Source organism: Talaromyces atroroseus (genome assembly GCF_001907595.1).
Source record: "Talaromyces atroroseus strain IBT 11181 chromosome Unknown scaffold_13, whole genome shotgun sequence".
Classification (NCBI taxonomy): Eukaryota; Fungi; Ascomycota; class Eurotiomycetes; order Eurotiales; family Trichocomaceae; genus Talaromyces; species Talaromyces atroroseus.
In genome coordinates, this window is record NW_017971445.1 from 669727 (window position 1) to 684047 (window position 14321).

Consider the following 14321-nt stretch of genomic DNA (forward strand, 5'->3'; position numbering starts at 1 on the left):
GGGGGGGGGCTAGACTGGCTGGCCCGGAGACCGCTCTGAGACCTGAGACAATCTTATTATTCCACTGTCCATACCTATTTTATACATCTATCTCTCTGTTTGAGTTATCTCGACAGCTATAGCCATCCCCATGGCTCTGTGATGATACTTCCTCATCGATTGGCCCAGTCACAAGAATGTACATTCCTCAGTTACCCACCCGGCAGCGTCTTGCTGTCCGGAGTGGCATGGCTACCGGCACCATGACGGGCATCACGGTATGTGCTCTTCTTCCTTCTCTCTCGTGTTTTTTTTTTTTTTTTTTTTTTTTTTTTCTTTCCTTTTCCCAATCAGGGTAATTTGCTGACTGGCTTTGGGGGTGGGCTTTTCATAGGTTGCTATTGTTGTCGGGTTTACTCTTTTGGCGACAGGGTTGATATTCATGACTGCACGACGCCTACGAAAGAGAGAAGCGAAACCGAGACTTCTTCCTGGGAATTATTTGAAGAATCTTTGGTGGAAATGGACACCAAGAGGTATCATCTCTCCTTGATATAATCCCGAATCGAAAACCCTCTCCGGCTAATGTTGAAAACTTGCAGGTGTTGCGAAGCATAATCGACAGATGACCACAACGCTCTCGACCAATGTAGCAACTCCCATCGCTGACGCCGCCGCACGCAATGATATCTCCTCGAACCCCCCGCAGCGCGGACAATCCATACGCTCGATACGATCCATCATTACACTGCCTTCCTATAGTCGACTTCCAAAGGATGAAGAACAGGTGATTGCACGCGAGGGAGAGCGTAGCGGGATGGATTTGGTCGTTGAATTCCCCGAGACGGCCGAAGAACAGGAGAATCGTCGGGAGGAAGAAATGGAGTCTTTGTATCAGATCCGAGTGAGGCGCCGCGAAGAACTGGCCGAACGTGATGAACGCCGACGACAGCGCCAAGAAGCCCGCGCTGCAGGCGACACAGAACGCCTTATGCAATTAAGCAGGGCCAGTATGGCCTCGCGCCAAAATCGCGATAGACCCAGTGCTAGTGCCATGCTGGCTGAGCACCAGTCTCGAGATCGTCACCAACGATTCGCTTCCGTGAGCTATGCCGACATTGGGCACGTGCGTCACGATGGATCGCGTATTCGAGCCAACTCGGCCGATTCTGACCATCGTCCCCTACTGGAAACTTCTCGCCAATCCACCCAGTCAATCCTGACCGTTCGGAGCCAGGCTCGTTCTTCCGTGTCTGGAATTAGTACTATCAGCGCTAGCATTCACTCCGGCGATGGCAACACCACGGGCGAAGTGGACGAAGGAGATCTCAGCACTGCGCAAATCCCTCCTCCGAGTTATGACTATGACGACTGGGGTGAAGCACCCGCTTACGAGAGTCCCATTTCAGGTACCAGAGGACAATTATTGACAGATATGCTTCCGCAAATCCGTATCGATACTGCCAGTCCTTCTATTAGCGCGCCGCTTACTCCGGTTGCTGAAACCACTAACACCTCTACCAACACTTCTACTACCACCCTCACATCTGGCTCCCACGAGCCAAGCTCGGAGCGGCCAGAGAATCCACCCCATCCAGCCAGCGAGGCAACACAATCAAATTCTTCGTGAGAACTTGGACATATGGCATGCAGTGAGATCGGAAGATGTAAAACATAGATTACATCGCCATATTTTTTCTTCTTTCATTCTTACCAACTTGAAGATTATATACTGGCCGGGATGCTCAATGGGGGGCTTTATTTCATCTGAAAGGATTTTGATATAGGTAACAATTTGAAACATTGGGCGTTTGGGCATATCTGGATCTTTTCCAATACTCTTTTTATCTTAATGATGCACACGAACAGCGTCAAAGGGACCGCTTTTTCCTTTTTCCTTTTCTCTTTTCCTTCTTTCCACTTCGAATGTGAAGTGTCATGATACCATGTCTATCTGTCTCTCTGCTTGTTTTGTTTTCCTTATAAAAGCGAGGTTAGGTTATGTTATGTAACGGGTGATTTGGATGGGATTATTAGGTAGATAGGTATATAGGATGTCAATAAATAATCTGATATTGATTATGATAGATAAATACATAGAGGAAATTCCCGGTGTTTTTCATTTCTCTTTGTTTGTGTGCGCTCTTTTATAAGTAGCATTTGTTCCACACATGTATCTTCCCTATTCCCTCAGTCTCTCTCTATCCGTCTCGTACCGTCGAACGACCTCGCGATGTTTCTCTGCTGCGTGGTCCTCTCAATGCCCGTGTGGCATGCCATTTGTTTTATCCAACCTTTTCAGCGGCTGATCCCAACTTAGGCGTGACAGAAGACTGGTCGATTGTTTCCATCGCACAGATCCATAACGCCGGGTATTCCTCAGATCAATGCTTGATCCTAATTCATATCATTCAGTTATCTATTATTGGCTCAATAACAGTTGATGTTCTTTTTTTGTCTATTCCCCCTTTGCCCTTTTTAGAAGTATGTAACAGCAATCGTCCCCTCACACACAAGATTCCTTCGTGCGACTGGCGAAGATTTGCTTGTTAAAAGAATCAATCCTAAAGGGGAAGAAAAAAAAAAAAGAAAAACACTTCAGACAAAAACCTTGAGGGCAGGTCTCGGGGGGAGTCGAACCCCCATCTTAAGAAAACTAGGGTTATCAAAACCTTACGTGCTGAGCCGTTACACCACGAGACCATTGGCTGAAAGTTGCCGCTCCCATTAATGGCTTTTGTTTAATGGCTTTTGTTTGATTCGCAGAGCATCAAAGGCAGACCGTGCAAAAAATTAGGTTCTCATTTGAAAAGATTTGGACGAATCAGAGTCTTGTGTGACTAAAATTGCAGTGTTTTTAGCACAATTTATAACTGACAAAGGAAGGCTATCATTTATGTAGACGAGATAGATGGGCAGATTATCCCTGGTAGAGCCAAGCTAGAAAAATATTTAAAAAATACAGTATCTATAGTTGGTTCAGTGTGCCATGAAATGTAGCTTGGGTGATCTGCTTCGAACCAACGGCGCGCTTGCACTGTTTGGGAAGGACCCGCCCGCGCCGTAAACATTGAAACGACGCCTCGCGCAAACAATCCTCCATTGTCCACCGACACTCCTCGCCCAATGCTGTCTCCATTGGCTTGAATCAACCGGAATACCAGCAGCCCCTGCCTCTCCTCGTTCCTCATATCCCTTGCCATTGGTGTCGCTCCTCTCATTTGGCAGCAACATAGCATACGCGTCTTGCAAGCGCGAGAGAAGCACAACATCAACACCAAACAGCAGGCTCCATATTGATCTTTGGCGTATGGACCAGCCTTTCTACTAGTCTGTTCTTATTTGCTTATTTGCGCGTTCAACTTGCAGTATGGCCCGTCCGTATGACGACTTGACCATGTCAGATTTTGACCCCGAAAACGAAGCTCTCGTCTCAACTCGACAACTTGACCATAGCGATGAACTGCCCGGTATTCCAGGCAACCCCCACAGAGCAAAAATAGCAACAACAACAACAACAAAAAGCACGTCGCCACGACTCGACCCCGAGTACACCATCGACACTTCTGCCATCAACCGTGCTTTCCCCGAGTTTTCCGACGTGGAGTCATCACCTGATGACGATGATACCGAAGATGACATCTCCGTTGAGATTGGTCGAGGCATGAAAAAGTCCTCCCAAAATAGACGTGACGATTCTCGCAACTCTATGATGAGCATTGAGAACAGTGTCCGCTCAGCTTCACCCGCCATAAAACTAGATTATCCCGTGACGAGCACCCCGCCCAAGTCGGCAATGCGCAGCGCGTCAAAGCGTGGCGACAATCTGCGCAAGGATGCTCAAATAAGACGCGCAAGTCAGATGCAAAAAGAAAATATCGACCCGCGCCCTCAGCCTGGCCGCTCAAAAAACCAGCCCCGTGCTGCAGAAGCCCGTCATACACTCTCTGAGATGCACGCCAGGGCACGTGAAACATATGATGGCTCTGTTATTAGCGACGAAAGACCTCAGAATCCCCCTCCAGCAAATACACGAACCACTCGGTTTGGAAACGTGTCAGCCCAAATCGCAGCTGCTGTAGACTCGGCGTCGCGCGACGCGCAATTTCGAGAGTCTCGTCGTAGCAAACGCGACCTTGCCCCAAACCCTACTTTCACTCTGGACACTGTGACAAATGGATCAATTCTTCTTCCGGACCTGCCAAACATCTCCGAACTAGTCTCAGGTGTCTATGAAGACGGTACCCCTGTTTTCACCCGTCAAGCCAAACCTCGTACAACACGCTTCGTCTCTCCCCCTATCGCAGATGCCGATGCATCACAGTCACGAGCGCATCTTCCTCTGGAGAATGTACCTATTCCCGATGATGAAAAGGCTCTCTTTGTTTCCCTGAAACTCCTGCAAGACAAAGTCGCAGACTTGGAATTTGCAAAATCCGAGGCAGAAAAGAAACTTGACGATGCTCGCCAAGAGAACCATGGGTTGAAAGTCGAGAAAGCGCGTCGACAAAAGGAGCAGTATGACCGCCTCAAACTCTTTGGGGGCGAGGATGGCGATCAAGTGAGAGGCAATACGAAGATAATGCAAGATAGAAACAGTAGGCAAACCCCCAACAAGGTTATTCTTCTGACTGGCGTGCTAACACATAATTCAGAACTCGAAGCGGTGAACTTGGCTCTACAGAACAGACTTGATATTGCTGACCGAAAGATTCAAGTTCATGAATCAGCATTGAAGTCCTTGGCTCAAGAACGCGACTCCGCTGTTACACAACTAGGTGTGGCTTATTTAAATACCCAAGACACGCATAAAGAGAATGAAAAACTCAAGAATGAGAACACGGAACTCAAATCTCAGATAACCAAGCTATCAACTTTGGTTCGTCAACTTGCCGGAAACGACACAACCACCCAATCGCTCCCGAAGACCCAACAGCACACAGAACATAGCACCATCAGTACCGATAATAATGATGGATACACGCAGAGGACGTCCGGATCCACACGTGCTAGAGGGCAATCTAAAGAACAAAACAACTCCACGCGGGATGATCCTCAAAGTAGGGTTCTTAGCATGGTAGAGAGGGAAGTCTCGAGAATGGAAAAAGAACGCCAAGATGAGGAATTGTTTTCCCTCAACTTGTCTCGACCTGCTACGGGGAATCAGGAATCGGCCACTAGATCTACGGCACATTTCAGATCGGGAGAGACCGAGCGACGAAAGTTGCCCAACACTGGAAAGCAACGCATCAAACGTGTCATTGTCGAGGAGGCAGATACTACCGAACTTTTCAACGAGGATGTTCGGGACAACGTGAAGAACCAGACTGGTGCAGACAAAGATTTTACCGTCCTTAGTTTTATTGACGATCGCGAAATTGCCAAATTGCGCCGTCGACTCGAAGCCGAGAGGGCTGCACGTAAGCAGCACCAATTGACAATCACGAGAGAGCAATCTGTCAACGCATCGACGGCCAAACGCGTGGCCTCGGATCCTCCTCGCAAGTCATCTTTAAAAGAACCGAAGACTCAGGCCGCACGTCCATCTTCTGCGCTTGGCGAGAACCCTACGACTAACAATGGAGACGAAGGTGATTGCGAAGACAGTGTTGCCGGACGTCGCAGACGCCACTCTGATTACTCAGTTTCAAGCCAAACTCGGCGCAAGAAAACCATTCCGGAATTGACATCAGCTTTTATTTTACCTGACATCACTCTCCGCTACCCAGAAACCACGAATCGGGAGCCTGCTCGCCTCTCTGAATCTGCTCAAAAAGTCCTCGATAGTGTAGCTGGTCATGATGGCAGAAACTGTACAGTCTGTAAGCGTCTCCTACCCGAAGGGGTCACCCACAAGCACGAGGAAGACCACCGCCAGACTATTTCCATACCGAAACCTGTCCCAGTCTCTAAGCGCATGCCTGAGCCATCTATTCACAATGAAGACCCGACGCTTCGCCCGTCTTGTCCACCGGCTGTAGCGCTAGCTACTGTTCTCAAGGGCCTTGAAGACGAGCTTTCCCACCTCAAAATGCAATTGGCAGTAGCTCAAAGCTCCTTCTCCAAGCATGATGCATCTCTTGGCAAACGACAGAGGAAGTCTCTTTCCAATAAGATTGAGAAGCTGCTCAAGGAGATCGATACCAAAGCCGATCAAATTTACGCTTTGTACGATGTTCTTGAAGGACAGAAACAAGATGGACATGAAATGACCGAAAAAGAAATGGAAGTTACCTTGCAGTCCATCGGTATTGACGTCCATGGTGCTGGAAAATTGATTGATGCCACAGATGAATCTTTCCCAGTTCAAGTCGACAATATCGACGACTATGACGATGAATTGCCTTGGGAAGGGTTTGAGAGCACTGCCGATATTACTGGGCGCCATACCTCGCGCTCAGTAAACCTATAATGAACGACTCGATTGTTTCTATCGCCCTGCACAAGCGCCGAGTCAGACACTGAATTTCGTGATATCAAGTCTAGGTTCCAGACTGATCTCTCATTGTAGATGAGAGGTGTATGTCCCTGTCCTTTGATGATCACTAGAGGAATTTCATTCAGTGGACGTGTCGACATTACTATTGATTTCTTATACTACGTTCTTTTGCTTCCTGCATCTTGGATTCGAATTCTCATGTCTTCGTGTTGACTGACTTCGGGGTATGTCCACGATGAAATTGGGAATTCTTGAGTTTGATTAAGGAACAAATCGCGGTGGTGTCAAGGAAGATACTTGTCAGATCAATTTTTGACTCTCAGCTTTCATTTAGGCAGATGTTGACAACATCTTACTTTCTCTTTTCCCCCATCGTTTCTTTGTAACGCCACCTCCCTGGCATGTTTTTCTTTCACCAAACAAGCATAAGCCATCAAACAGCGGATTCCACGAGGCAGATTCGTTTACACAACTGTATTTCTTTTCTCTCGCGCGGCGTTCAGTGAATAAGTGCATCTTGTACTGGATGGAGTCTGGCTGATTCATGTTCTGTCCTTTCTTTTTTTTTCATTTCTCTATATCGTCTCTTATTCATTTCTTGTCTGTCTTTCCATTGCATGGATTACAATCTTCTGGTCTCAAGTTTGTCTTGTATGTGTATCATCAACAAATATGCTGAATGTTAGTTTATTACTTCTACTCTCGTCTTTAGTAATTCATCGAATATGACAGCCTTGGAATTCATTAGTCATTCATTATAGAATAACCTTCAAAATTCGATCGATCAATGTAAGTCAAGGCCATCTGTTTCAAATCCCTTGCCCTTTGAAAAAATGAAAGAAAGAGAAAAAGAACAACTCTTAAAATGGAAGTCAATCAATCAAACGCCATCGCTATGCGTGTAGCTCCCGTCCCATCAATATAACCCAATAGATCGCAGTAGCATTAACGGAAACCCAAAAGAAAAAAAAAAAATTCAAAATACATCATCCGATGCCCTAACAGTAGCAGCTTGCTGTGCAGCACCTTTCGTAGCTATTGAAGCTTTCTTCGCATTTTCACGCTTCGTGACCTCATCATCAATAAAACAGCCTAGACCAGCAAAGGCCTCGAGGAGCGTGCGTGAATAGTACTCCTTGACATCAAACCCGCCTGCTGCAAACGTAGCATTGTTACGCGCCTGCTCAAGCCATGAAGATGGGTAATGGTCCTGTAAGACGTAATAATCTCGTCGGCCCGGCTCCAAACCACCAAATGGATCGTAGGGTTTCTCTGGTTCTGGGATGGAGACTTTCTTGAGACCCTTGATAAGGCTTGGTTCTGCGTCTGCGTCTGCGTCTGCAACTGCAGTCGCGAGAAGGCTTTGCTTTTTGCTCTTTTCGCCTCGTAGCGAGGCCTGCTTTTGGCGCAGTCTTTCCTCTTCGCTGCGGCGCGCGGATGACTTTTTGAGTAGGATTTTCTGTCCCTCTCGTGCAATACTTGCGGCGTCACTGGGCCTGCCGGATGCGAGTTTGGAGAGTGTTTCTTCGCGGCTTGCAAGGAGGTCGCGGTGTTCTCTTTCGTATTCGTCCCGCGCAGCCATGCGGCGTAGACGCGCTTGCTCTTGTTCGAATGACTGCTGTTCCAGGAAGGAGGACGATTCCTGCGTTTCTCGCATTTTGTTGGCCCGGATGGAATCGAGGTTTGATGCTTCGTACTTTCTCAGGTCGGCTTCGGTCTTGGCTACGTCTGTTCCCGTCACGAGGTTCATGATCATGGTCTCGCGTTGTTCGAGGAAGTTGTCCCAGTCGAGTTTGCTGTCGAATTCATCTTCGCGACGGTTGAGGCTGGATTTGCTCGTGTCAGTAAGTTACGTATCACACATGTGCTACATGTCTAGATATGTATAAGCTTACATTCCCATCACTCTCTTGCGAATGTCAACCTCCCTCTCCACGCTGATATCTTCAAAGGTCTGCGTGCGAAATCGGTTCTTTCGCAATGTCTTCTTGCAACCAACGACGGGACATGAATTCGGTCCTGAAGTAAACAACCGATCTATGCAGGCTTCACACATTCGATGATAGCACTCCGGGTTGATGAGGAAGCGCATGTCGGGGTTGAGGTATCTCGAAGACTTGCAGATGGGGCACACCTCTGCATCATGGTTAGCTTATATGCCGGTGACTTAGTGAAGAGTAATGCTTACCGTCCTCGTCGCGGCGAGATGTACCATCCAGGTCAGCCATATTGACTTATACGACCCAGTCTTTGTTGAATCTGTGAGCTTTGGCGGAGTGATGTTAACTATATGGTGAGGAGCTACGGAAGTTGCCCGCGGAGCTCGGGTTGAGATGACCAATCAGAGCTGCCTCCCGCCTTTTTTTTGCTTTTCCTTTTGCCTCCTCAGCAGTCTTTCACGGTTTCACCCCTCCATCTTGTTTTCCATCACTTCGCTTCACCAACTTTGGCTTCTCGCCTTGGGCCAGCGGCAACATGGCTATTCAGCAACGTGACTCGCTCGACGAGCTAGAGCGCCAGCGGCTCGACCTCGAAGAGAACGTGCGAAAACTCCGACAATCTCTCTACAACTGGCGACTCTGGGAAGCCGAATATGACGGGCTGAGAGACGAGCTACAGAACTTGCCAGAAGACTGCACGAGTGCTGAAATGCTGCAAGTGGGCATCGATTTGGAGGGGACTGTGGTGGACGAGAAGGAAGTCAAGGCCCTTATTGGCGATGAACAGGGAAACATCGCGCGATCTAGGGATCAGGTCGTCCAGCAGATTTCAAGGAGACTGGATTATGTTAAACAGAATGTTGCCACTATTGAGAAACGTTTAGCAACTGCAGGTGCCGATTTGGATAGATTGCTTTCTATTGAAAGCCCTGGGCCGAACGCCGCCACGGAAAATTATGCTGTTACCGACATTTTTGAAGAGTTGGATGAGAATGGGGAGGTCGTCTCTAGCAAGCTCTCTACACCCGCAGACCGCGCACCTGAGATTATGGATGCGCTTAAGAAAGCTGGTGTAGAGGTGCCGGAAGACTCTAAGGACGAGAAGCAGGTTGATGGCGGTGACAAAGTGAATGCGAAGATCGAGAGCAAAGCACAGACGGATTCGCAATCGGGAAAGCCTTCGAGTCCAGTGACCACTCAACCTGATAAGGAGCAAGCAAAAACAGCACCCTTGGTCAGAAATACGGTTGTTACAACTGCGGAAACAAATGCTGAGAACTCCGATGACTCAGACTCGGAAGCCCCCCTTGCTGAAGTCGATGAATCTCCCGAAGACGCAAAGCTTCGCCGGGAGATGCTCGAGTACAGTTTCCACGAAGTAGGCAAGGTCGTTGCAGAGCTTGAAATGGACGAGGAAGGCAGTGATGTATCCTATGATGATGATGATGATGACGACTACGATGATGAATACGAAGACGAAGAAGAGGACGAATATGGGCGCACAACTTCATCAGTCTTGACAGAGGAATACCACCAGCAGATGAAGGAATTAGAAGAGAAGCTCAAGGCAGGTGGCTTTGTCAATTTGGGACCTGCTAGGAACATGTCTGCAGAAACGATACGCACGACAGAAGCAGAAGCAGAAGCAGCATCTGCCCCGACATCACAGGCTGGTGTTCTAAGGGTCACGATCGAGAAGGATACAAATAAAGAAACGATAGGTGGAGGTGACAAGAAGAACAAACCAAAAAAGAAAGTTGCATTTGCCGAAGAACTCGATATTGCACCAGAAAAGTCAGCAACAACAACGCCACCAGCATCATCGAAGCCGAAATCTGAACGCAAAATCGACGTTGTGAAACCGGACATTGCACCTTTATCGGAGTCCATCGTCGAGCGTTCTACCACCACAAAATCAGGTCCTACTAAAGATACTACTGGTCCTGCTTCTGTAAAGAAGAAGGCATCAAGATTCAAATCTGCGAGAAATGACGGCACTCCAACACCAGGCGATTCGAGTACTGCGGCAATTGGTGGTAATACAGCACAACCACAAAAATCCAACTTGAAGAAGTCAGACCAAGCCCCGACGGCTTCATCTATCACATTATTTCCCGCACGACCCAGTGAGCCAAAGCCATTCTCTCAGCCCATTATTTCCGGCAAAGTTGGAGACATATTCAGCGCAGCAGCGGCAGCAACATCATCATCTTCTTCTTCTACACGCAGCGAGCCACAGCCCCCTGAGGGCAAGATCAGCGCAGAAACACTCATTGAACGGCCACCAGTTTTGGACAGACAGGACGTGCTGCCGCCAGATCCAGACGAAATCGACGACGAAATACACCGCAAGGAAGTCGCGTCCGAGTTCTATCGTCGTCGAAATCTGAAGATTCAACAGAGTGGCGGGTTTTTGCGAGATGATGATTATGAGCAGCCGCAGGACGAGCTTTATGAATTAGATGAGAACGATCAGCCGAAGAGGAAAGTCAGTAAGTTCAAAGCTGCGAGGATACGTCCGTGAGGCTTCATTTATCTATCTATCTATATATCAATATATGTCGGAAATGATCAGTTCATTTTTCTTCCGCTTTCTATACTTTAGTAACAACCCGATTTGTTTTATGCAATTTTTTTTATTCTATTTGAAAACTGAAGGAATTTTCCGTTATGAAGGATCGCATTGTCCTCGACAATAACAATCCGTCATAACATTCTACTGTGCTTTGACTTGATCCATGTCATCGATCACTAATACAAAGTTCCGATATCAAAATACATAAGTATTCAGAAGGCTCTCTGACTGCGCCATAACTCGTCTTGCGCCACTTTCAATTTATTGAGGGTGTTGGAAGAGAGATCATGGAGGCGTGGTCCGTTTCACCTTCTACATAATTTTTTTTTGACTAGATGGAGAGAATGGACCTCCGAGATGGAGAGAGGAATGAATAAATAATATTGATGCCGTGGGTCAGATGGAATTTATATTTACAGAATCGTGATTCACTGCGTCATGAAATGGTAAACTTATAGTATATGCATAGGAAAACTTTCCCCGTCATCAATACATTTGCATAAACTCATGGTTCCATAAGGAATAATACGTGCAATGCAGGAGAGGGAAAAAAAAAAAACATAAAAAATAGCATGCTGAACAGATTGATGGCGATCATCTGAATAGCGTTCTAGATGATGTGCCCCAAACACAAATACTATCCGTCCGGAGACCTAGCGCCATGAATATAAGATGAATTGCAAGCGAAAGTAGCTGTATTCCGAAGCCCTGAAGGGGCAAGGACAAGACTGCAAGAGTGAATAATGGATAGTATACCCAGGGGTTGACGGCGAGGGGCATGCAGGCCTGCGAGATCAAGATCTGCTTGACGACGAACAGCACGAGGCGTGCGTTGGGGACTGGGATTTGGATTCCGAGGGTTACTATGGGGACAAAGAATAGGTATGCGTTACTGTTTAGAAAACTCGCTGGCGGTGCTGGCGGAGGAGGAAGAGGTAGTAGTCGTGGCGGTGATAACGGAGGAGGGGAAGACAGGCTCGTAGATGACAGAGGATTGTGTACGATGGGGTGCGTATGTCGTCGATGCGTGTCACTTGAATCGACATCTGCACGCTGCGGTGATGAGGATGGCGGGCTTCGGAATCGAGGACGGAGAATCAAATCTTGTTCTCGACTGCGCGGTTGATTGCTTTCCGAGTTTGTGTCAAATGACATGCCACTACTGCTACTGCTACTCGCATTCATATTCGCATTTGCAGTAACGCTCCTGGTTTCGTATCTGGCCGGTGATCGAACAGCCAGAGGACCGGCTTTTCGTGGCATATTCTTAGTTGGAGAGCGAGATGACCGAGGGTTAGCATGGATTGGTGACTCAACGGGCTGTATTCTATGGCTGGACGGAAATTCAGAGCTATTGGAGTTTGCTCGACCAAATCGGCGGCTTTCGTTGCCAGTAGTTACGCCGGCCTGAATACTGGCTAGAACCTCGTCCGCAGTAGGTCTGTGGCTGGGGTTCAGGGATAAAAGCTGCTCCAAAATGGTGTATAGTTTCTCTGGTAGATCGGGACGCAGTTTTTTCAGTGATTCGTCGAACCCCTTCCATTCGCTAATCTCAGCTCGGAGCTCGTCAATGTCTTCTTTCTCTTCAATCAGGTCTGCACTGTGATAGGGAAGCTGGGCGAAGCAAAGAAAGTGGAGAATCATCCCCAGGGAGAACACGTCGGATTTGAACGTGAAGTTGCCGAACGGACCATCGGGGTATTCTCTCTGCAAGACTTCCGGAGCACAGTATGAGATTGTACCCGTAGTACCTGTTGATTTGCGCACGGAATTCTCGTATTGCACCTCACCAAAGTCACTGACAAGAACCCTCAATTCCTGCCCAGAATCATGCAGCAGACAGTTACTGGGTTTAAGGTCGCGATGAATGAAGCCATTGGCATGAAGGAAGCGGATTCCAGACGTAATATCCTTGAAAAAAGAATAAATCTCTTCAAGATGGAGCCTGCGAGGACCTGCCAAATCCGCCGGTATCTCAGGCTGCCCTTTGGATCTCCTCCGAAGGCGTTCCTTCAACAATTCTTGCGGAGTCGCGGAAGCCGGGACGGATCCTACAACATATTTGTGAAGATCGCCGGAATTGCAGTACTGTTGTAGAATGAATGCGCAAGGCACGCTTGGACTGAACGGGCTGATTTTGAAATCTTCCAGCCAGACATGTCGGTACGACACGAGGTTTTGATGTGACAGGTGTTGCAGAAGCTGTACTTCTATCAAGACCTTCTCCAGCCATTCATGGTCGTCACCAACAGGCACGCGTTTGCAAGCAAAGTGGCCCAGCGAGACGCCGTCAAGAAGATGTTTGACTAGAAGCACGACGCCTTTTCCTCCTCGGCCCAGTTCGCCTTCCTCGACAAAGAACTTTTTGAAATAACCCTGGCTAAAGGCAGTAGAGGAGATCCCATGAGATGATGAAGATGGCTCCACATAAGGCGAAGAAGCTCCAATTGAGCCATCCGTCAAAGTTGGTTGAGCGAAACGTCGACGCGGCGATAGGGGAGGTGGCGGAGTCGATGCCGCAGAACTCGAAACGCTGTCGTGCAGAAGACGGAAATACTCTGGGTTCACGAAATCCGCCTGGGCAGGACCATGCACTTCTGGTTCATTTTCGCGACCACGCATGGGACGGTGGCAATAAGGACATTCCGACAAGTCGAGGTCGTGGTCGCCATTGCTGGAGCTCGCGTTGCGGAGCACGAGCTGTTGAGAGTCGCGGTCGAGCACAACAACAGAATCGTTGTGACGGCTTTGTAAAGAGCCCAGAGGTCAGTAGTGATACACAAATACATTTAAAGGAAATAAAACGACTAACAGTACGATGTCGCGATTCGAAGAGTATGGAACAATTGACATTGACCGCGGTGCGTCATCAGCCATGGTCAGTCGCAGTTCAGACGACTAGTGAGAGTTTTGCTCGCTTCTCATAAGAGAGGAACGGTCTTTTAGATCGAACATTGTTGGAGGAAATACTCTGACATGCCCAATATGGAATGAAGAAATCGACAAGTAGTCTTGTTGTGCTGTGTTGTGTTGGTTTGTTGTGAGATGTTGAAGAACGAAGTGCCCCACGTGAGCTCCGTAGCGAAGCTGATCTACTTCCAAAAAAAAAAAAAAAAAGAAAACGCCCAGGCATGATGCGGGCTCGTCCTACGCTCTCAAGACAGTTACTACTTACGCTGGCCTAGAATCGGATTTGATTTGAATGGTTTGACTTGATTTGTGTTACTGACGGTCGTCAATAAGTTAGGTATCACGGGTAGCACAACAGTGAGGCGACATCATCCTCCTCTTTTGTACGGAGTCGCAGATTTGCTGCTTCCTAGCCAGCTCATACATGCTCCCGAGGGAGTCTCCGCAGTGTCTCTAGCTCTAGCTGGTTCCAAAGTAC

At 48.0% G+C, this 14321-nt stretch overlaps 5 protein-coding genes across 5 annotated transcripts in view, besides 1 other annotated feature; 3 read left to right on the forward strand and 2 right to left on the reverse strand.

Moving 5' to 3' along the window:
- The window catches only part of UA08_08268 (hypothetical protein), a gene marked incomplete at both ends in the record, with an annotated part of 3819 nt that extends 2210 nt beyond the window's left edge, over positions 1-1609 (forward strand). Inside the window, 2 exons of the mRNA XM_020263173.1 lie at positions 192-257; positions 582-1609. Coding sequence (XP_020116652.1) covers positions 192-257; positions 582-1609 — 1094 coding nt within the window. The remainder of the gene's footprint in view (positions 1-191; positions 258-581) is intronic.
- Positions 1610-3349: 1740 nt separating this feature from the next.
- On the forward strand, positions 3350-6391 carry UA08_08269 (hypothetical protein; the record flags this gene model as incomplete). The annotated part of the gene is made up of 1 exon (XM_020263174.1): positions 3350-6391. One exon carries the CDS (start codon positions 3350-3352, stop codon positions 6389-6391), a length of 3042 nt encoding a protein of 1013 aa, XP_020116497.1.
- Positions 6392-7394: 1003 nt separating this feature from the next.
- On the reverse strand, positions 7395-8646 carry UA08_08270 (hypothetical protein; the record flags this gene model as incomplete). Its single annotated transcript, XM_020263175.1, has 3 exons — positions 7395-8244; positions 8314-8554; positions 8607-8646. The coding sequence occupies 3 exons, from the start codon at positions 8644-8646 to the stop codon at positions 7395-7397; spliced, it is 1131 nt and encodes a 376-aa protein (XP_020116496.1).
- Positions 8647-8893: 247 nt separating this feature from the next.
- On the forward strand, positions 8894-10882 carry UA08_08271 (hypothetical protein; the record flags this gene model as incomplete). Its single annotated transcript, XM_020263176.1, has 1 exon — positions 8894-10882. One exon carries the CDS (start codon positions 8894-8896, stop codon positions 10880-10882), a length of 1989 nt encoding a protein of 662 aa, XP_020116495.1.
- Positions 9767-9856: a repeat region (Identified by RepeatMasker using a combination of RepBase library and repeat library created with RepeatScout).
- Positions 10883-11527: 645 nt separating the features above from the next.
- UA08_08272 (hypothetical protein) lies at positions 11528-13810 on the reverse strand (the record flags this gene model as incomplete). The annotated part of the gene is made up of 2 exons (XM_020263177.1): positions 11528-13679; positions 13746-13810. The coding sequence occupies 2 exons, from the start codon at positions 13808-13810 to the stop codon at positions 11528-11530; spliced, it is 2217 nt and encodes a 738-aa protein (XP_020116494.1).
- Positions 13811-14321: the final 511 nt, after the last annotated feature.